General features: G+C 42.3%; 1 protein-coding gene across 1 annotated transcript in view; it reads left to right on the forward strand.

Moving 5' to 3' along the window:
* The window catches only part of ISX (intestine specific homeobox), a 21,317-nt gene extending 4,704 nt beyond the window's left edge, over positions 1–16,613 (forward strand). The window contains exons 2-5 of the mRNA XM_075342088.1: positions 5,182–5,274; positions 5,442–5,593; positions 6,683–6,799; positions 14,062–16,613. Coding sequence (XP_075198203.1) covers positions 5,182–5,274; positions 5,442–5,593; positions 6,683–6,799; positions 14,062–14,274 — 575 coding nt within the window. The 3' untranslated portion in view covers positions 14,275–16,613. The remainder of the gene's footprint in view (positions 1–5,181; positions 5,275–5,441; positions 5,594–6,682; positions 6,800–14,061) is intronic.
* Positions 16,614–25,101: the final 8,488 nt, after the last annotated feature.

A 25,101-nucleotide genomic window follows, 5' to 3' on the forward strand; every position in this document is an offset into this window, starting at 1 on the left:
TATATAGAATTGATATAATAAAATACCACCATATAGTACCAACATAATCCTGCCATATACAGTGGATATAATAATATAATATCATCATATAGTGCTAACATAATACTGTCATATACAGCTGATATAATAAGATAATATCAACATATAGAGCCAACATAATACTGCCATATACAGCTGATATAATAATATAATATCAACATATAGTGCCAACATAATACTGCTATATAGAATTGATATAATAAAATACCACCATATAGTACCAACATAATACTGCCATATACAGTGGATTTAATAATATAATATCATCATATAGTGGTAACATAATACTGTCATATACAGCTGATATAATAACATAATACTGCCATATAATGCCAACATAATACTGCCATATGGAGCTGATATAATATCGCCATATAGTGTCACAATAATACTGCCATATACAAGTCACATCATATAATTAAATAGTGCCAAGATAATCCTACTGTACACAGCCAACATGCTACCATATACTGCTCAAAAATGCAACCATATAGTGCCAACATCATACTGCCATATACAACTCACTATTACCGCCATATAGTGTGATAAGTAATATCCAAATACTGTTAATAAGAGCCTATATGATATAGCAATATGCAGCCCACATAATACTGCCACATAGAGCCCAGATAATACCACTGCATACAGTTCCCCCAGCAGCACAGAGTATTTCAGGACAGGAGTGAGCTGATCTTCCTTTGGATGGGTATTTTTTCTCTCCGCCGTTGCCTCGCGGTGTCACCGTTCCCTCCGCACTGTGTGATGCGATTCTTCACGCTCGTTGTCCTTTAACAAAACTTTTCTGTTGACCCCATTTACACCTTCACAGGGCGATCGTCACGTTCCCATTTTCCGCTCAGTGAGAGGCTGAAAGCCGCGGTAAATCCCATCAGTAATGGAGCATAATCTGCACTGCGCCGTATAAAGAGATTTATCAGCAATTCTCTGCATTTCTCATAATTATATTTATTATTAAACGGGCGTCCGGGGGGTAAATTGGGCATTGGGGCGAGTGTGACCCCGTCTGTGCAGGGCCAATCCTGATAAGGGAACATCACAGAAGTTTCCAGAAAACTTTACCCATAATTTAGTAAAGAAGAGAAAAGAAGAATCCGGAGAATTAATGGCGTCTATTACACTCTTACATTTCCACTATAAGCGATTTATGCAGAACGCCGACACCGGCCGCAGAGTGATCACTGTCTGCGCTCATCACACTGCTGCCTCTCACCCCCCCTTCACCGCCGTATATCCGAAGATTTATCATTATATTAATATGCAAAAGAGAAATATGTGATGGGAACGCAAATCCTTCTGGTGTCAATTATACAGTATAGTGCGGTAATATTCAGTACTGAGCCCTATGGAGGAGAAGGTAAAGTGCTACTATACACCTGCACCTCATCATACAAGAAAATTACTATAATACTGCTCCTATGTACAAGAATATAACTACTATAATACTGCTCCTATGTACAAGAATATAACTACTATAATACTGCCCCTATGTACAAGAATATAACTACTATAATACTGCTCCTATGTACAAGAATATAACTACTATAATACTGCCTCTATGTACAAGAATATAACTACTATAATACTGTCCCTATGTACAAGAATATAACTACTATAATACTGCCCCCTATGTACAAGAATATAAAAACTATAATACTGCCCCTATATACAAGAATATAACTACTATAATACTGCTCCCTATGTACAAGAATATAACTACTATAATACTGCCCCTATGTACAAGAATATAACTACTATAATACTGCCCCTATGTACAAGAGCATAACTACTATAATACTGCCCCTATGTACAAGAATATAACTACTATAATACTGCCCCTATGTACAAGAATATAACTACTATAATACTGCTCCTATGTACAAGAATATAACTACTATAATACTGCCCCCTATGTACAAGAATATAACTACTATAATACTGCCCCTATGTACAAGAATATAACTACTATAATACTGCTCCTATGTACAAGAACATAACTACTATAATACTGCCCCTATGTACAAGAATATAACTCCTATAATACTGTCCCTATGTACAAGAATATAAATTCTATAATACTGCCCCCTATGTACAAGAATATAAATTCTATAATACTGCTCCTATGTACAAGAGCATAACTACTATAATACTGCACCCTATGTACAAGAACATAACTACTATAATACTGCTCCCTATGTACAAGAACATAACTACTATAATACTGCACCCTATGTACAAGAACATAACTACTATAATACTGCTCCCTATGTACAAGAATATAACTCCTATAATACTGCCCCCTATGTACAAAAATATAACTACTATAATACTGCCCCCTATGTACAAGAATATAACTACTATAATACTGCCCCCTATGTACAAGAATATAACTACTATAATACTGCTCCTATGTACAAGAATATAACTACTATAATACTGCCCTCTATGTACAAGAATATAACTACTATAATACTGCCCCCTATGTACAAGAATATAACTACTATAATACTGCCCCCTATGTACAAGAATATAACTACTATAATACTGCTCCTATGTACAAGAATATAACTACTATAATAATGCCCTCTATGTACAAGAATATAACTACTATAATACTGCCCCCTATGTACAAGAATATAACTACTATAATACTGCCCCCTATATACAAGAATATAACTACTATAATACTGCTCCTATGTACAAGAATATAACTACTATAATAATGCCCTCTATGTACAAGAATATAACTACTATAATACTGCCCCCTATATACAAGAATATAACTACTATAATACTGCTCCTATGTACAAGAATATAACTACTATAATACTGCTCCTATGTACAAGAATATAACTACTATAATACTGCCCCTATATACAAGAATATAACTACTATAATACTGCCCCCTATGTACAAGAATATAACTACTATAATACTGCCTTCTATGTGCAAGAATATAACTACTATAATACTGCTCCTATGTACAAGAATATAACTACTATAATAATGTCCTCTATGTACAAGAATATAACTACTATAATAATGCCCCCTATGTACAAGAATATAACTACTATAATACTGCTCCTATGTACAAGAATATAACTACTATAATACTGCCCCTATATACAAGAATATAACTACTATAATACTGCCCCCTATGTACAAGAATATAACTACTATAATACTGCCTTCTATGTGCAAGAATATAACTACTATAATACTGCTCCTATGTACAAGAATATAACTACTATAATACTGCTCCTATGTACAAGAATATAACTACTATAATACTGCCCCTATATACAAGAATATAACTACTATAATACTGCCCCCTATGTACAAGAATATAACTACTATAATACTGCCTTCTATGTGCAAGAATATAACTACTATAATACTGCTCCTATGTACAAGAATATAACTACTATAATACTGCTCCTATGTACAAGAATATAACTACTATAATACTGCCCCCTATGTACAAGAATATAACTACTATAATACTGCCCCTATGTACAAGAATATAACTACTATAATACTGCTCCTATGTACAAGAACATAACTACTATAATACTGCCCCTATGTACAAGAATATAACTCCTATAATACTGTCCCTATGTACAAGAATATAAATTCTATAATACTGCCCCCTATGTACAAGAATATAAATTCTATAATACTGCTCCTATGTACAAGAGCATAACTACTATAATACTGCACCCTATGTACAAGAACATAACTACTATAATACTGCTCCCTATGTACAAGAACATAACTATTATAATACTGCACCCTATGTACAAGAACATAACTACTATAATACTGCTCCCTATGTACAAGAATATAACTCCTATAATACTGCCCCCTATGTACAAAAATATAACTACTATAATACTGCCCCCTATGTACAAGAATATAACTACTATAATACTGCCCCCTATGTACAAGAATATAACTACTATAATACTGCTCCTATGTACAAGAATATAACTACTATAATACTGCCCTCTATGTACAAGAATATAACTACTATAATACTGCCCCCTATGTACAAGAATATAACTACTATAATACTGCCCCCTATGTACAAGAATATAACTACTATAATACTGCTCCTATGTACAAGAATATAACTACTATAATAATGCCCTCTATGTACAAGAATATAACTACTATAATACTGCCCCCTATGTACAAGAATATAACTACTATAATACTGCCCCCTATATACAAGAATATAACTACTATAATACTGCTCCTATGTACAAGAATATAACTACTATAATAATGCCCTCTATGTACAAGAATATAACTACTATAATACTGCCCCCTATATACAAGAATATAACTACTATAATACTGCTCCTATGTACAAGAATATAACTACTATAATACTGCTCCTATGTACAAGAATATAACTACTATAATACTGCCCCTATATACAAGAATATAACTACTATAATACTGCCCCCTATGTACAAGAATATAACTACTATAATACTGCCTTCTATGTGCAAGAATATAACTACTATAATACTGCTCCTATGTACAAGAATATAACTACTATAATAATGTCCTCTATGTACAAGAATATAACTACTATAATAATGCCCCCTATGTACAAGAATATAACTACTATAATACTGCCCCCTATGTACAAGAATATAACTACTATAATACTGCTCCTATGTACAAGAATATAACTACTATAATACTGCCCCTATATACAAGAATATAACTACTATAATACTGCCCCCTATGTACAAGAATATAACTACTATAATACTGCCTTCTATGTGCAAGAATATAACTACTATAATACTGCTCCTATGTACAAGAATATAACTACTATAATACTGCTCCTATGTACAAGAATATAACTACTATTATACTGCCCCTATGTACAAGAATATAACTACTATAATACTGCCCCTATGTACAAGAATATAACTACTATAATACTGCTCCTATGTACAAGAATATAACTACTATAATACTGCCCCTATGTACAAGAATATAACTACTATAATACTGCTCCCTATGTACAAGAATATAAATACTGTGAAGAGTAATTTTATATGTAGGATTTTTGTTAATGCTGTTAATATTTCTCTTGTTATTTAGGTTCAGATTTTCATTCAGACATCAGTTGTGAAGACTTTTCCCATCAGGACGGTGATGATGAGATGAGTGACTCTATGCCGGTCAGCCCACACAGTAAGTAACTATCGTGTATATATCACAATAGTTCATCACTATATTATACTATCTGTGTTGTTCCTTATTCTTCACTCCTGAAATACTCTGTGCTGCTGTGATTTCCTATTCCAGACGTGTGCATGTGTCTGTCCTGGAGTTACATTTGAATTATGCTTGTTATCAAGGTGAATGCAAGAATAAAAGACGGATCAGGACCACATTTACCGTGGAGCAGCTCCAGGAGCTAGAGAGGATCTTCCATGTGACACATTACCCTGATGTTCAGACAAGAGACAAGCTGGCCGCAAGAATTAAACTGCCTGAAACACGAGTTCAGGTACCTTAATGATTTTATTTGGGAACACTGCTAGGGAGACAGGGTATTCAGCAGGTGTCCTCCATACTATGTATCCCTCTTGATGACGTTTCAAATCATAATCAGTCTCCTCCCCCCTCTGCCAGCTGACAAAATCAGTCTCCTTCTCCCTCTGGCAGGTAGTATCAGTCTCCTCCCTCTGGCAGCTGACAGAATCAGTATCTTTCTCCCTCTGGTAGCTGACAGAATCAGTCTCCTTCTCCTTCTGGCAGTTGACAGAATCAGTCTCCTTCTCCCTCTGGCAGCTGTCAGAATCAGTCTTCTTCTCCCTTTGGCAGCTTTCAGAATCAGTCTTCTTCCTCTGGCAGCTAAAAAAAATCAGTCTCCTTCTCCCTCTGGTAGTTGACAGAATCAGTCTCTTTCTCCCTCTTGCACATGTCAGAATCAGTATCCTTCTCCCTCTAGCAGCTGACAGACTCAGTCTCCTTCTCCCACTTGCAGTTGACAGAATCAGTCCCCTTCTCCCACTTGCAGTTGACAGAATCAGTCTCCTTCTCCCTCTGGCAGATGAAAGAATCAGTCTCCTTCTTCCTCTGGTAGTTGACAAAATCAGTCTCTTTCTCCCTCTTGCACCTGTCAGAATCAGTATCCTTCTCCCTCTGGCAGCTGAAAGAATCAGTCTCCTTCTCCCTCTGGTAGCTGACAGAATCAGTCTCCTTCCCCTTCTGGCAGCTGACAATATCTACCCTTCTTGCTTCTCCAGTCCTGAGGAAACAGACTTACCAGCTATACTAAGTGTCTGACAAGCAGTCAGAAAGCTTGTCACAGACTCAGCATGTGTGTCCCACAGCACTGAGCTCATTGGTGGAAAATATCTATATCTCCTATCTATTAATGAATTAATAAAGATCATTCCTAACTACGACTACCAATATTCTGGCTCTGTAATGCACTCGGACATGTCCAATATTGCACATAATCCAATGCCGTGTACATGCAGGTCTCCATGTTTTTTAATTAGGGGCAGAATTAGATTAAAAAGGAGGATTGTAGCTTTAGAAAAGTAACAAAGCATTTTTTATTTAAAAATGATATATTTTATTTCTTAAGATTTGGTTTCAGAACCGGCGCGCTAAGTGGCGGAAATATGAAAAGCTTGGCAATTTTGGAGGCCTCCAGAACCTTACTGCAATGGACATGATCCCAGCACCAAAAGCTGCTTCTACGGTAAGATGACATCACCACGATCACATATATCCGTATATGAATATGTATATGCTTGTTGCGTTGCATCATGGGCCATGGGACATTATAGTTTTGGTCCCTAAATGTTTCCCAGTACAGTATGAATACAGAAGATGCAGCACTGAGATCATAAATACATTCATAATGAGAACTGGCCCCGCCCATGAGGAACTGGAAGGGTAACTTAATCCCGCCCAAGAGTTTTGGGATCTATTTAATTTGAGGGTCTATTTTCCCCCTAAAAATGCATAGCCCATCAACCCAGACCCCTATAAAGAGAGAGAAATCCCCAAGGGCTCTTATAATCTGTAAAGAATTATAATAGGACAGAAACCTGCCCTGCCCACAAGGGAATTGGACATGCCATAGTTTTTACCTGTATCCTTGCCAAACGTCTTGGGCTCTATTTCCTTTTGGACCTGTACCTTAAAGAAAATGATAATGCAGTGACCATCAACCCAATAGGACTCAATGGCTCTGTTCATCCATATATAACAAAATTTTTATTATAGCCATATGGGAGGTGCAACACTAAATATATGCACTAAAATGGAAAACTGGTACCGCCCATGAGGGGATTGGAAGAAATAATTTTAAAAACCCTATGAAAAACCCTCACAAAAGTTTGGGGACCTATTTTTTCCCAAACGAAATGCATAGCCCATCATGCCAGACCCCTATAAAGAGGAAGGAATCCCCTAAGGCTTTTATTATCTTACTAGAAGGTGGCCCGATTCTACGCATCGGGTATTCTAGAATTTACGTATTGTGTAGTTCATGTATGATTTTTGTTATATATATATATAGATGTTGTTGTGTGTAGTTACCAAGTGTTTGTGTAGGGCGCTGTACATGTTCTGAGTGTCGCGGGGGGTGAGAGCGGTGTTGTATGTGTGTTGCGTGTGTTGCGTTGTTTGTGGAGCGCTGTGTGTCTGTAGCGTTGTGTGTGTGTGTGTGTGTTGTGCGGTTTGTGTGGGTGTGGTGTGTTTTGGGGGGAGGTATGTTTTGAGCAATGTGTGTGTTGTGCAGTATGTGCGTATATTTGTGTGTGCAGCGTTGTCTGTGTGGGTGTCTGTGTAGGGCGTTGTTTGTGATTCCTAGTGTGTGTGTGTTGTGCAGTGCGCGTGTGTGTGTGTGTTGGGGGGAGGTGTGCACCTCCCAAACGTGCTCCATCCGCCATGCTGCGCACTCTCAAACGTGCTGCATCCGCCATGCTGCGCATTCTCAAACGTGCTCCATCCGCCATGCTGCGCACTCCCAAACGTGCTCCAGTGCGCAGTATGGCGGATGGAGCACGTTTGGGAGTGCGCAGCATGGCGGATGGACCACGTTTGGGAGTGCGCAGCATGGCGGATGGACCACGTTTGGGAGTGCGCAGCATGGGGGATGCAGCACGATGGGGAGTGCGCAGTATGGCGGATGGAGCACGTTTGCTCAGCCTCTCTCCTTCCAGCCTCCCTCAGCATCAGCCTCCCCTCCTCAGCCTTCCTGAGGATCAGCCTCTCTCGTCCCAGCCTCCTTCCTCCCAGCCTTCCCATCCCAGCCTCCTTCAGCATCAGCATTCCCCTCTTCCCCATGATCAGCCTCTCTGCTCCCAGCCTCCTCCAGCACGGCCTGGTCCTCTGCCGACACTCACACACCCGATCGCATCCACTCACACACACACCCGATCGCATCCACTCACACACACACCCGATCGCATCCACTCACACACACACCCGATCGCATCCACTCACACACACACCCGATCGCATCCACTCACACACACACCCGATCGCATCCACTCACACACACACCCGATCGCATCCACTCACACACACACCCGATCGCATCCACTCACACACACACCCGATCGCATACACTCACACACACACCCGATCGCATCCACTCACACACACCCGATCGCATACACTCACACACACACCCGATCGCATCAACTCACACACACACCCGATCGCATCCACTCACACACACCCGATCGCATACACTCACACACACCCGATCGCATCCACTCACACACACACCCGATCGCATCCACTCACACACACCCGATCGCATACACTCACACACACCCGATCGCATACACTCACACACACCCGATCGCATCCACTCACACACACCCGATCGCATCCACTCACACACACACCCGATCGCATACACTCACACACACCCGATCGCATCCACTCACACACACCCGATCGCATACACTCACACACACCCGATCGCATCCACTCACACACACAGACACTGACGATATTGCACATACGCGCTGATACTCACAACATCCGGGGATATCACATGCTTCTGGCCATGTGATCCTCCGTCAGGTCCTGGAAGATCACAACAGCACATTTTCGCCGCCGAGAAGCAAGCGATATCCCAGGATGTTGTGAGTATGTGGATGCGATGTGAGGTGTGTGTGAGGTGTGTGTGAGGTGTGTGTAAGAGTGAGTGTGAGTGTGATCTGATGTGTGTGTATGTTTGTGTGTGTGCGTGTGGATCTTCTGGCGCAGCAGGACCTTGATGGGCTTGATACTAACGTATCCACACCACTCCCACCACTGCCGTGCGAGCGGGGGCCGGGGGGGGAGGGGGGGGGGGAGGGAGTACAGTACTCACCTCCGTGACAGCGCTTGTAACCATGCGAGCATGGTTAGCAACGTATCCACACCAGTCCTGTGCGAGCGGGGGCGGGGGCGGGGGCGGGGGCGGGGGGGGAGGGGGGGGGGGTGGGCAGGGAGTACCGTACTCACCTCCGTGACAGCCGTGTCAGTTCGAGAAATGCGCGGGAGGAGGGAGGGGGTGGGGCCAGAGCTAACGTGCATTGCGTGAGGGGGGCGGGGCGTGGCGTGGCCGAATTGCCAATGCCTGCAGGGTGCCGGGGCGAGAGGCCAATCTGTGGGGGGGGCGGAGCCTGGGCGAGCGGCTGGCCAATCCGTGTGGGGGCGCAGCCTGGGCGAGCGGCCAATCCGTGTGGGGGGGCGGGGCCATGGCGAGCCCAGCGGCCAATCAGCTTTGTGTCACCGTAAGGACACAATTTTGGAGCATGACAGACAGACAGACAGATAGACAGACAGACAGACAGACAGACAGACAGAATAAGGCAATTATATATATAGATAATGGGGCAAAAATGTGCCCTACCTATGAGGGAATTGGACATACTGTAGATTTTGCCTTTAACCTTCCCAAAAGTCTTGAGATCTATTTCCTTTTGGACCTGTACCTTGAAGGAAATGAAAATGCAGTGACCATCAACCCAATCTAATATGACGAGGTAAAACTCAATGGCTCTGGTCATCCATAAATAACACAACTCTTAGTATAGCCATATGGGAGGTGCAACACTAAATAAATGTAATAAAATGGAAAATTGGTACCGCCCACGAGGGGACTGAAAGTTCAATAGAAATCATTTTAAAATCTTATGAATAAGCCAAATAAAACTTTGAGGGACCTGTTTTCCCCTGAAAAAAATGCATAGCCCATCAAGCCAGACCCATAGGAATCCATAAAGGCTCTTATTACCTGTAAATAATCATAATGGGTCAAAAACTTTTTCTGCCCACAAGGGAATTGGACATAGTTTTTGCCTATAACCTTTCTAAAAGTCTTGGGTTATATTTTCTCCTGGACCTGTACTTTGAAGGAACTTATACCATGACCATCAACCCAATCTCCTATGATTAGGTAGGACTCAATGGCTGTAACGCCTGCCTGGATCAACAGACTCAGGTGGGATGTAATGGACAGACTAGAGGGAAGCCACTCACCAAGCAGGACCCCCAGAACCCTGAAACCCTTTAACCCCTATACAGGGATTTGGAATTACACAGGGCCCTGGAGATCACTACCTGTGGAAGGATGCAGGCCGATGAGAGTAGTCGTCAGGCAGGGTCAAATCAGGAATAGCAGAACAGGGACAGAATCGGCAGACAAGGTCGTAACCAGAAAACGTAGCAGAGGTCAAATCCAGATCGGGCAGCGAGGTACAAGAAGCAGGCAGAAGGGTAGTCAGAAAACACGCAGACGTCAACACACAGGAATCACAAAACAGAATAGGACAGACCAGGAGCCAGGAAATCAGAACTATCTCTGGCAGAGGTCAGCAGATAGGAGGGGAACTAAGAAGGGTATGGTGTCTTCCCATTGGCTGTAGCTGAACGCTGGCAACTTCAGCTGGAAGACACACGCCACTCACAGTCAGCCAGCGGTACTGCAGATCCCAAGATAACCCAGCCCAGTGGATGATCGGAGCCTGCGCCCACCGGTGCCGCTGGCATCGACTCCTCTCCCATCACCAGCACCATCCACGGCAGGAATACGGCGTCGCCTGGTGATCGGAGCAGAAGTTGCTGGAGCAGACTCCGGCGGTGACGTAACAAGGGCTCCAATCATCCGTAAAAAACAAAACTTTTATTATAGCCATATGGGAGCTGCACCGCTAAATGTATGTAATAAAATAGAAACTTGGTACTGCCCATGAGGGCTTTAAAAAATAATTGAAAAACCCTCACAAAAGTTTAGGGGACAATTTTCCCCTGAAAAAAATGCATGTCCAATCAAGACAAAGTTCTATGAAGAAGGAGAAATCCACAAAGGCTCCTATTATATGTATGTATAGTCATAATAGGGCAAAAAGTTGCCCTGCCCACAAGTGAATTGGACATGCCATAGTTTTTGTCTATAACCTTCCTAAAAGTCTTGGGTCTATATACACTCAGACCTGTACCTTGAAGGAGTGAAAACGCAGTGACCATCAACTCAATCTCCTATGATGAGGTGTAACTCAATGACTCCGATCATCCATAAATAAGAAAATTTTTATTATAGTCATATGGGAGGTGTAAACACTAAATATATGTAATAAAGTGGAAAATTGGTACTGCCCATGAGGGGATTGGAAGTCCCACAGAAATAATTATAAAACCTTATGACACATGCTCACAGGAGTTTGGGGGCCTATTTTCCTCCTAAAAAATGCCTATCAAGCCAGACCCCTATAAAGAGAGAGGAGTCCCCAAAGGCTCTTATTATCTGTAAAAAATTAGGGAAAAAACTTGCCCTGCCTACGAGGGAATTGGACATGTCATAGTTTTTGCCTATAACCTTCCTAAAAGTCTTGGGATATGTGGCTCTGATCATCCACAAATAAAAAAACTTTTATTATAGTCATAATGGAGGTGTATCACTAAATACATGTAATAAAATGACTAAATAGTACCACCCCCAAGGGGATTTGAAGAACTAATTAAAAAAAAAAAAACCCTCACAAAAGTTTGGGAGCCAATATTTCCCCAAAATAAAAGCATAGCCCATCAAGCCAAAACCCTATAAAGAGGAAGGAATCCACAAAGGCTCTTATTATCTGTAAAGAATCAATGGGTCAAAAACGTGCCCTGCCCACAAGGGAACTGGACATAGTTTTTGCCTTTAACCTTCCTAAATGGTTTGGGATCTATTTCCTCTCAGATCTGTACCTTGAAGGAATTATTATACCATGACCATCAAGCCAATTTCCGATGATGAGGAGGAACTCAATGGCTCCGGTCATCCATAAATAACAAAATTTTATTATAGCCATATGGGAGGTGCAGCACTGAATATATGAACTAAAATTGGTACCGCCCATGAGGAGATTAAAGTCCCATAGAAATAATTATGAAACTTTATGAAAAAGCCAAACAAAAGTCTATTTTCCTCAAAAAAATGCATAGCCCATAAAGCCAAAGCACTATAAAGAGGAAGGAATGACCAAAGAATTATAATGGGGCAAAACCTGACCTACCTACGAGGAAATTGGACATGCCATACATTTTGCCTATAACCTTCCCAAAAGTCTTGGGATCTCTTTCCTCTTGGACCTGTACCTTGAAGGAAATGAAAATGCAGTGACCATCAACCCAATCTCCTATGACAAGGTGGAACTCAAGGGCTCAGATCATCCATAAATAAAACTTTTATTATAGCCATATGGGAGGTGCATGTAATATAAAAGAAAACTGGTACCACCCACGAGGGGATTGGAAGAAATAATTTTGAAATTTTCACAAAAGTTTGGGGGCCTATTTTCCTCCGAAATAAATGAATAGCCCATCTAGCCAGACCCCTATAAAGAGGAAAGAATCCCCAAAGGCTCTTATTATCTGTAATAATATCCTACCTGCGAGGGCATTGGACATACTTTAGTTTTTGCCTATAACCTTCCCAAAAGTCTTGGGATCTATTTCCTTTCAGACCTGTACCTTGAAGGAATTATTATACCATGACCATCAACCCAATCTCCAATGATTACATGGAACTCAATGGCTGCAACCAACCATAACTAACAAAAGTTTTATTATAGCCATATGGGATGTGCAGCACTAAATATATGTAATAAATGGAAAATTGGTACCGCCCATGAGGAGATTAGAAGTCCCATAGAAATAATTATAAAACTTTATGAAAAATCCAAACAAAAGTCTATTTTACCCCCCAAAAATGCATTGCCCATCAAGCCAGACTGCTATAAAGATGAAGGAATCACCAAGGAATTATAATGGGGCAAAACTTGCCCTACCGATGAGGGAATTGGACATGCCATAGTTTTTGCCTATAACCTTCCCAAAAGTCATGGGATCTCTTTCCTTTTGGACCTGTATCTTGAAGGAAATGAAAATGCAGTGACCATCAACCCAATCTCCTATGACAAGGTGGAATTCAAGGGCTCAGATCATCCATAAATAACAAAACTTTTATTATAGCCATATGGGAGGTGCATGTAATATAAAAGAAAATTAGTACCACCCACGAGGGGGTTGGAAGAAATAATTTTGAAATCTTCACAAAAGTTTGGGGGCCTATTTTCCTCCGAAATAAATGAATAGCCCATCAAGTCAGACCCCTATAAAGAGGAAGCAATCACCAAAGCATTATAATGGGGCAAAATTTGCCCTACCTATGAGGGAATTGGCCATAGTTTTTGCCTATAACCTTCCCAAAAGTCTTGGGATTTTGTTTCTTTGGACCTGTATCTTGAAGGAAATGAAAATGCAGTCACTATCAACCCAATCTCCTATGACGAGGTAGGACTTAATGGCTCAGATCATCCATAAATAACAAACTTTGGCCAAATTGTGTTGAGGTCCTCAACCCAACGGCCACTTCTCCTGCTCTATGTAGTCCCTTGAAGGGTCTACAAAATGTCTTTAAAAATGCAACAAATTTTGTAAATATCTGATTAAATCCCTTTAATTTCGCAGGACTTCAGTTTACCTTTGAGGACGTCTCCAGATATTGAATCGGCACATCGGTATTACATACCCTTCCGAGGACACTTTACCTCCGTGGCCTCTTTGGTGCCCAATTTGGCCTCCATAGCTTCTCAACAACGAATATCCCTGAGGCCAGCACCCTACTACTTTCCTTTCCCTCACAGGGTGGGCTATGGCGGCGTCCTGGCCACGCCAACATAGTTTCGGGAGGTGACTGAGAATCGCTCATGTTTGGATGACATTCTCGCTCTATGTGGTACGAGTGGCGCGGTGTAATATGCAGCAGATGGGGTCGGCACTTCATCAGAGGAAGAAATATATCTGTAACTAACGGCAAGTGGTTAATTGCTCCTCTCCAGAGGGCGACAAGAGACGCTTCACCACAAAAAGCCATTTATTTGTTGTTTAAAAACTGCAGACGAGCGAGCGGCGCCATCGCCAAGAACGCACAGACAATTAAAACACCTTATCATTTATTTATACCCTCCACGCGGGTGAGGAAAATGGTGGAAAGTGCGAGCAGATGTTCCAGAAAGTCCATTTAGCTTGGGTTCATGGGACCACTTTAGAAGACGAGCCGAACTGATGGCCGTGACGATTTATACGATCGAAAAGAGGAAAATGAAGGTCGCGGATTGACGAGCTTACAAAAGAAAAATAAAGGTTTCAAGAGACAAATTACCAAGATGGAAGTGATACGAGATATCGGGAGTCCCATCTGCTCCGGGGGTTTTCGTGGACTAAGAAAGCAGAACAGACGTGCTTAACGTTCCTTCACGTGAAATTAGAAAATGAGAATTCTGCTTCTTCAGCCTCAAGTGGAAAGAAGATAGAATTATCTAGAACAATTAACGATTTACCAGAACTCAGAGGATTATTGCTTCTCAGACACTGGCAGATAGGAAGGGGTGCGCTCGCTTACAGCATAGTCGTGAGCATACAGCCACGTGACAATTGTATAGAGCACACACCGGTGAGCTTATAGGGATGAAGTGAGCACACAACGGTGTGCTTATAGGGATGAAGTGAGCACACAATGGTGATCTTACAGTGAAGAGGTGAGCACAAATCGGTGAGCTTAGAGTGAAGAGGTGAGCACACACTGGTGAGCTTAGAGTGAAGAGGTGAGCACACACTGGTGAGCATACAGTGAAGAGGTGAGCACACACTGGTGAGCTTACAGTGAAGAGGTGAGCACACATCGGTGAGCTTACAGTGAAGAGGTGAGCACACACCAGTGAGCTTACAGTGAAGAGGTGAGCACACACTGGTGAGCTTAGAGTGAAGAGATGAGCACACACCAGTGAGCTTGCAGTGAAGAGATGAGCACACACCAGTGAGCTTATAGGATTGAGCTGAAAACTCACTGGTGAGCTTATAGGGATGAAGTGACCACACATCAGTGAGCATACAGTGAAAAGTTGAGCACACACTGGTGAACTTAGAATGAAGAGGTGAGCACACACCAGCAAGCTTAGAGTGAAGAGATGAGCACACATCGGTGAGCTTGTAGTGAAGAGGTGAGCACACACCGGTGAGCTTAGAGTGAAGAGGTGAGCACACACCGGTGAGCTTAGAGTGAAGAAGTGAGCACACACCAGCGAGCTTAGAGTGAATAGATGAGCACACACCGGTGAGCATACAGTGAAAAGATGAGCACACACTGGTAAACTTAGAATGAAGAAGTGAGCACACACCGGTGAGCTTGTAGTGAAGAGGTGAGCACACACCAGAGAGCTTAGAGTAAATGAGTAAGCACACATTGGTGAGCTTGCAGTGAAGAGGTGAGCACACACCGGTGAGCTTAGAGTGAAGAGATGAGCACACATCGGTGAGCTTGTAGTGAAGAGGTGAGCACACACCGGTGAGCTTAGAGTGAAGAGGTGAGAACACACAAGCGAGCTTAGAGTGAATAGATGAGCACACACCGGTGAGCATACAGTGAAAAGATGAGCACACACTGGTAAACTTAGAATGAAGAAGTGAGCACACACCGGTGAGCTTGTAGTGAAGAGGTGAGCACACACCAGAGAGCTTAGAGTAAATGAGTAAGCACACATTGGTGAGCTTGCAGTGAAGAGGTGAGCACACACCAGTGAGCTTAGAGTGAATAGTTGAGCACACACTGGTGAGCTTGCAGTGAAGAGTTGAGCACACACTGGTGAGCTTAGAGTAGATGAGTGAGCACACACCGGTGAGCTTGCAGTGAAGTAGTGAGCACACAGTGAACACACATACACATTAGAGATATTATTAATATGGGGAAGCTGACAGCAGCCTCACTCACCTCCCCGCTTGTCTCTGTCCAGCTCCTACTGGGCATGTGGCTGTGCAGGGCACTGCATGATGGCCATCATCGTAACAGACATGGTGCGAACAGAGCACACTGACACTGCGGTATATACATCACAGGAGACTTGGCAGATACATATACATCACAGAAGAGGCTGGGGGCATAAACATGACTGGGGGCTTAGACATCACTGGGAGAACATACACATTACTGTAGGGACAAACATGTTATTGGAGGGACATACACGTTACTGGGGGGACATACTCGTAACCGGGGGGAGCATACACATTACTGGAAGGAATACAGCACTGGGGTGGCATACACGTTACTGGGGCTAGTGGGGGACATACACATTACTGGGAACGCTGGGAGGACCTGCAGCACTGGGGGACGCTGGGGCATACACATACTGGGGGACGCTGGGGTCAATGGGGGACATATACATACTGGGGTCATGAGGGAAATACACATACTGGGGGACGCTGGAGTCAATAGGGGACATATACATACAGGGGCCAGTGGGGGACATACACATACTGGGGACACTAGGAGGACCTGCAGCACTGGGGAACACTGAGGCATACATATACTGGGGGACTCTGCGGGCATACACATGCTGAGGGCATACACATACTGGGGGACGCTGGGGGCAAATACATACTGGGGGACACTGGGGGCATACACATGTTGGGGGATGCTGGGGGCATACACATACTAGAGGACGCTGGGGGCAAATACATACTAGGGGATACTGGGGGCATACACATGCTGGGGGCATACACATACTGGGGCCCTGGCACTTGCCCAGGGGCGCTGGGTGCTGACGATGGCTTTGGGTGAGCTTATAGTGCATTGGAGAACATTCAGAGGTGAGCTTATAGTGAAGTGGTGAGCGTACAGTGAGCGTACAGTGAGTGTACAGTGAGCGTACAGTGAGCGTACAGTGAGTGTACAGTGAGTGTACAGTGAGCGTACAGTGAGCGTACAGCGATGGTCACTATGTATTCTCCATGGCACAGACAGGCGCATGCACAGCTACAGCAGTTTGTACACTGTGAGAACTTCACCAACCACATCCTGTATCTCGGCTTCTTTATAATAGAGAAGTGAAGTATTGGATTTTAAGAAGGTTGTTTAGTTTATAAAACTTGTATATCACTGCCCTGCTGGGCGGGGGGTGGTACGTTTGCTGGTGAAAATATATGGCTCCACCTAAACACAGAGAAACCTGTGGTAGTCCATTATTCTTCCCTACCCTGATGCTTAACTTGTTTGTCACACTCCCTAGACCACCAGGAAATCTGACATTAACCTGTTTACCACACTAGACCACCAGGAAATCTGACATTAACCTGTTTACCACACTAGACCACCAGGAAATCTGACATTAACCTGTTTACCACACTAGACCACCAGGAAATCTGACATTAACCTGTTTACTACACTAGACCACCAGGAAATCTGACATTAACCTGTTTACTACACTAGACCACCAGGGAATCTGACATTAACCTGTTTACTACACTAGACCACCAGGAAATCTGACATTAACCTGTTTACTACACTAGACCACCAGGGAATCTGACATTAACCTGTTTACTACACTAGACCACCAGGAAAGCTGACATTAACCTGTTTACTACACTAGACCACCAGGAAATCTGACATTAACCTGTTTACTACACTAGACCACCAGGAAAGCTGACATTAACCTGTTTACTACACTAGACCACCAGGAAATCTGACATTAACCTGTTTACTACACTAGACCACCAGGAAATCTGACATTAACCTGTTTACTACAACTAGACCACCAGGGAATCTGACATTAACCTGTTTACTACAACTAGACCACCAGGGAATCTGACATTAACCTGTTTACCACACTAGACCACCAGGAAATCTGACATTAACCTGTTTACTACACTAGACCACCAGGGAATCTGACATTAACCTGTTTACTACACTAGACCACCAGGAAATCTGACATTAACCTGTTTACTACACTAGACCACCAGGAAATCTGACATTAACCTGTTTACCACAATAGACCACCAGGGAATCTGACATTAACCTGTTTACCACACTAGACCACCAGGAAATCTGACATTAACCTGTTTACCACAATAGACCACCAGGGAATCTGACATTAACCTGTTTACTACACTAGACCACCAGGGAATCTGACATTAACCTGTTTACTACACTAGACCACCAGGGAATCTGACATTAACCTGTTTACTACACTAGACCACCAGGGAATCTGACATTAACCTGTTTACTACACTAGACCACCAGGAAAGCTGACATTAACCTGTTTACCACACTAGACCACCAGGAAATCTGACATTAACCTGTTTACCACAATAGACCACCAGGAAAGCTGACATTAACCTGTTTACCACACTAGACCACCAGGAAAGCTGACATTAACCTGTTTACTACACTAGACCACCAGGGAATCTGACATTAACCTGTTTACTACACTAGACCACCAGGAAATCTGACATTAACCTGTTTACTACACTAGACCACCAGGAAATCTGACATTAACCTGTTTACCACACTAGACCACCAGGAAAGCTGACATTAACCTGTTTACCACACTAGACCACCAGGAAATCTGACATTAACCTGTTTACTACACTAGACCACCAGGAAAGCTGACATTAACCTGTTTACTACACTAGACCACCAGGAAATCTGACATTAACCTGTTTACCACAATAGACCACCAGGGAATCTGACATTAACCTGTTCACTACACTAGACCACCAGGGAATCTGACATTAACCTGTTTACTACACTAGACCACCGGGAAAGCTGACATTAACCTGTTTACTACACTAGACCACCAGGAAATCTGACATTAACCTGTTTACCACACTAGACCACCAGGAAATCTGACATTAACCTGTTTACTACACTAGACCACCAGGAAATCTGACATTAACCTGTTTACTACACTAGACCACCAGGGAATCTGACATTAACCTGTTTACTACACTAGACCACCAGGGAATCTGACATTAACCTGTTTACCACACTAGACCACCAGGGAATCTGACATTAACCTGTTTACCACACTAGACCACCAGGGAATCTGACATTAACCTGTTTACTACACTAGACCACCAGGGAATCTCAAATTAACCTGTTTACTACACTAGACCACCAGGAAATCTGACATTAACCTGTTTACTACACTAGACCACCAGGGAATCTGACATTAACCTGTTTACTACACTAGACCACCAGGGAATCTGACATTAACCTGTTTACTACACTAGACCACCAGGGAATCTGACATTAACCTGTTTACCACACTAGACCACCAGGAAATCTGACATTAACCTGTTTACCACACTAGACCACCAGGAAATCTGACATTAACCTGTTCACTACACTAGACCACCAGGAAATCTGACATTAACCTGTTTACTACACTAGACCACCAGGAAATCTGACATTAACCTTTTTACTACACTAGACCACCAGGAAATCTGACATTAACCTGTTTACTACACTAGACCACCAGGGAATCTGACATTAACCTGTTTACTACACTAGACCACCAGGGAATCTGACATTAACCTGTTTACTACACTAGACCACCAGGTAATCTGACATTAACCTGTTTACTACACTAGACCACCAGGAAATCTGACATTAACCTGTTTACTACACTAGACCACCAGGGAATCTGACATTAACCTGTTTACCACACTAGACCACCAGGAAAGCTGACATTAACCTGTTTACTACACTAGACCACCAGGAAAGCTGACATTAACCTGTTTACTACACTAGACCACCAGGGAATCTGACATTAACCTGTTTACTACACTAGACCACCAGGGAATCTGACATTAACCTGTTTACCACAATAGACCACCAGGGAATCTGACATTAACCTGTTTACCACAATAGACCACCAGGAAAGCTGACATTAACCTGTTTAGTACACTAGACCACCAGGGAATCTGACATTAACCACTTTACCACACTAGACCACCAGGAAAGCTGACATTAACCTGTTTACTACACTAGACCACCAGGGAATCTGACATTAACCTGTTTACTACACTAGACCACCAGGGAATCTGACATTAACCACTTAACCACACTAGACCACCAGGAAGCATGAGATAAACTCCTTTGCCACCAGGAAAGCTGATATTCAACCCATTACTATATCATACCACCTAATAGACTGATATTGACCCACTTATTACACTAGACCACCTGGGTTTTTTAACTATTCCCTGCCTCCCACTACCAGGGATAAAGACGTCCACTTCTTCCTTGTCCTAGACCACCAGGGATATTTGGATAGTCAAGATAACATTAACCCTTTAACCAAAAAACATTATGTTAACCCTTCTTTGCCCAATACACCCAGGGATAAATAATAATCCCTTTCCTCCTCTAGCCCACCAGGGAAACGTTAGCTCCTGCATTGCTCTAGATAATAAGAGATTTAGGGTCTATGCTATATATTAATATTAACATCTTCAGTATCCGGACCCCCAGACAAAGATTTTTCATTGGAATAAGTGCAATATTATCTCGGAAAATCATTACAAGCCGTCCGTCAATTAACCTCTGTATGAAAGGTGTATAATTCATTGTTCCCAGAATGCCTCACATCAATGAGGCATTGACTGCTCGTATGTCAGACTGCGAAACGCGCCAGACACTGGATGACTGCTAACAACATGAACCCGCGGGGCACACGACTTCACAAAGACCCGACTGAAAAATATATTCTGCATCTGCCGCCTGGGGAGCGGCCATCACTTTCTCCAAGACTCTGACACCCAGCGTGATACAGATATAGATATATATATATAGATAAATACACTCGCCGATTCCTCGCGACTAATTGGGGCGAGTCTGTCTTCAATATGGAGTCTGCTGCGTTGCGGAGGGCAAGAGGTGGGTGATATGTGGGCTCATTAATCAGAAGCAACTACGCTCATAATACACATTCACAGCACGCCGGTGACTGGGACTGATATCGCGCTGAGCGCAGGAGCAAATTAGGGTCACTAACGCGTTTCCAGTCCTGAAGTCTCTTATATGTTATAGAGAAGACAGACGGGATCTAGATGCCGAAACCTCAGGGTCAAAAAGTACAAACTTGAATCATGATTTTATTTTTCTCCTGGGAGGTAAAATGGAAGGAATAGGATTATATTAAAACATCGTCTGTACAAACAAATTCTACGGCTCCTTATAACCAGTCCTGGCCGCTCCTTCTTCAGTCTGGAGAAGCTTCAATATTGGTCCTTAGCATGTAGATTCATGGTGGGCTGCAGAAATACTGAGCAGACAAAAGACACCAAATTTGGTTTAAGGAACACTTATTTAGCTCATAAAGTGGGCAGTTTATGAGAGCCCAGCAGCCAGAGACAAGGCGTATCTCTTTGTCGGGTCCCTAAATAGACAGCTGCACTCTGCATGCAAAAATTAAATAAGGGAATTATGTTGCTGCATTATTGCTATTCAAAATAGAAAAATTGAGATGCTTTACACTTAAAGTGGGCAGCTTATAAGAGCCCAGCAGCCAGCGACAAAGCGTATCTCTTTGTCGGGTCATTAAATAGACAACTGCTCTCTGCATGCAAAAATGAAATAAGGGAATTATGTTCCTGTATTACTGCTATTAAAAACAGAAGAGTTGAGATACTTAGTTCATAAAGTGGCTAGTTTATAAGAACCCAGCAACCAGCGACAAGGCGTATCTCTTTGTCGGGTTCCTAAATAGACAGCTGCACTCTGTAGCACTACAGCATGAAAAATTAAATAAGGGAATTATGTTCCTGCATTACTGAAATTAAAAACAGAAAAGTTAAGATACTTACTTAGCTCATAAAGTGGCCAGTTTATGAGAACCCAGCAGCCAGCAACAAGGCGTATCTCTGTCAGGTCCCTAAATAGACAGCTGCACTCTGTAGCACTACAGCATGAAAAATTAAATAATGGAATTATGGATCTGTATTACTGCTATTTAAAATAGAAAAATTGAGATACTTAGTTCATAAAGTGGGCAGTTTATGAGAGCCCAGCAGCCAGCAACAAGGGGTATCTCTTTGTCGGGTCCTTAAATAGACAGCTGCACTCTGTAGCACTACAGCATGCAAAAATTAAATAAGGGAATTATGTTGCTGCATTATTGCTATTCAAAATAGAAAAATTGAGATGCTTAACACTTAAATTGGGCAGTTTATGAGAGCCAAGCAGCCAGCGACAAGGTGTATCTCTTTGTCGGGTCCCTAAATAGACAGCTGCACTCTGTATGCAAAAATTAAATAAGGGAATTATGTTCCTGTATTACTGCTATTAAAAACAGAAGAGTTGAGATACTTAGCTCATAAAGTGGCCAGTTTATGAGAGCCCAGCAGCCAGCGACAAGGCATATCTCTTTGTCGGGTCCCTAAATAGACAGCTGCACTCTGTAGCACTACAGCATGAAAAATTAAATAAGGGAATTATGGACCTGTATTACTGCTATTTAAAATAGAAAAATTGAGATACTTAGTTCATAAAGTGGCCAGTTTATGAGAGCCTAGCAGCCAGCGACAAGGCGTATCTCTTTGTCGGGTCCCTAAATAAACAGCTGCACTCTGTAGCACTACAGCATGTAAACATTAAATAAGGGAATTATGGACCTGTATTACTGCTATTTAAAATAGAAAAATTGAGATACTTAGCACATAAAGTGGGCAGTTTATGAGAGACCAGCAGCCAGCGACAAGGCGTATCTCTTTGTCGGGTCCCTAAATAAACAGCTGCACTCTGCATGCAAAAATTAAATACGGGAATTATGTTCCTGTATAACTGCTATTAAAAACAGAAAAGTTGAGATACTTAGCTCATAAAGTGGCTAGTTTATGAGAACCCAGCAGCCAGCGACAAGGCGCATCTCTTTGTCAGGTCCCTAAATAGACAGCTGCACTCTGTAGCCCTACAGCATGCAAACATTAAATAAGGGAATTATGGACCTGTATTACTTCTATTTAAAATAGAAAAATTGAGATACTTAGCTCATAAAGTGGCCAGTTCATGAGCGCTCAGCAGCCAGTGACAAGGCGTATCTCTTTGTCGGGTCCTTCAATAGACAGCTGCACTCTGTAGCACTACAACATGCAAAAATTAAATAAGGGAATTATGTTGCTGCATTATTGCTATTCAAATTAGAAAAATTGAGATGCTTAACACTTAAAGTGGGCAATTTATGAGAGCCCAGCAGCCAGCAACAAGGCGTATCTCTTTTTCGGGTCCCTAAATAGACAGCTGCATTCTGCATGCAAAAATTAAATAAGGGAAATATGTTCCTGTATAACTTCTATTAAAAACAGAAAAGTTGAGATACTTAGCTCATAAAGTGGCCAGTTTATGAGAACCCAGCAGCCAGCGACAATGCGTATCTCTTTGTCAGGTCCCTAAATGGACAGCTGCACTCTGTAGCACTACAGCACGCAAACATTAACTAAGGGAATAATGGACCGGTATTACTGCTATTTAAAAGAGAAAAATTGAGATACTTAGCACATACAGTGGGCAGTTTATGAGAGCCCAGCCGTCAGCGACAAGGCGTATCTCTTTCCCTGGTCCCTATCATGATATGCCTCTATCCGGGCATACAAGAACCTGCTATATTTAAAATAGCCTAAACTTAGGAGTGTTCAATCAGAGGAATGAACTACATTGTGAAATAAAAAAAACCTCACCCGCACTCACTAAAAGACAAATGTGAAGAGGTGCAAACCGTTAATACAATAAACAAAAAAATAAACAGCTGCACTCTGTAGCGCTAAAGCATGGAAACTTTAAGGGAATTATGGACCTGCATTACTTCTTTTGAAAATAAAAAATTGAGATATTTAGCTCATAAAGTGGCCAATATATGAGAGCCCAGTAGCCAGCGACAAGGTGTATCTCTTTCCCTGGTCCCTATCATGATATGTCTCTATCTGGGCATAGAAGAACCTGCTCTGTAGCGCTAAAGCATGCAGACATGAAATAAAGGAATTATGGACCTGCATTACTGATATTAAAAATGGAGATAAAGTAGACAGTTTATGAGGGCCCAGCAGCCAGCGACAAGGCGTATCTCTTTGCTGAGTCCCTATAATGAGTTGCCTCTATCCAGGCTGCAAGCCTACAATTTTATGGGCAGACAGGAACCTGCTAAATGAAAACTGCGTAAAACTGAAGGAAGGCTTGTTGAGAGGAATGAACTACAATGTCAACGGGTGCCATCCGTCAATACAATAACGTAAAAAATAGACAGCTGCATTCTGTAGCACTAAAGTATTCAAACACAAAATAAGGGAATTATGGACCTGCATTACTGCTATTAAAAGTAGAAAAATTAAGATATTTAGCTCATAAAGTCCCCAGTATATGAGAGCCCAGCAGCCAGCGACAAGGCGTATCTCTTTGCCGAGTCCCTATAGTGATATGCCTCTATCCGGGATGAAATCCTACAATTTTATGGGCAGACAGAAACTGCCTAAAGCTGGTGGGAGGAGTGTTCAGTCAGAGGAATGAACTACAATGTGAAATAAAAAAAACTGACCTGCACTTCCTAACAGACAAATGTGAACAGTAACCGTAAATACACTAGACTAAAATATAGTATGAGCATTAAGATACGCCTTGTCGCTGGCTGCTGGGCTGTAATAAACTGGCCACTTTATGTGCTATGTATCTCAATTTTTCTATTT

Source organism: Anomaloglossus baeobatrachus, chromosome 4 (genome assembly GCF_048569485.1).
Source record: "Anomaloglossus baeobatrachus isolate aAnoBae1 chromosome 4, aAnoBae1.hap1, whole genome shotgun sequence".
NCBI lineage: Eukaryota > Metazoa > Chordata > Amphibia > Anura > Aromobatidae > Anomaloglossus > Anomaloglossus baeobatrachus.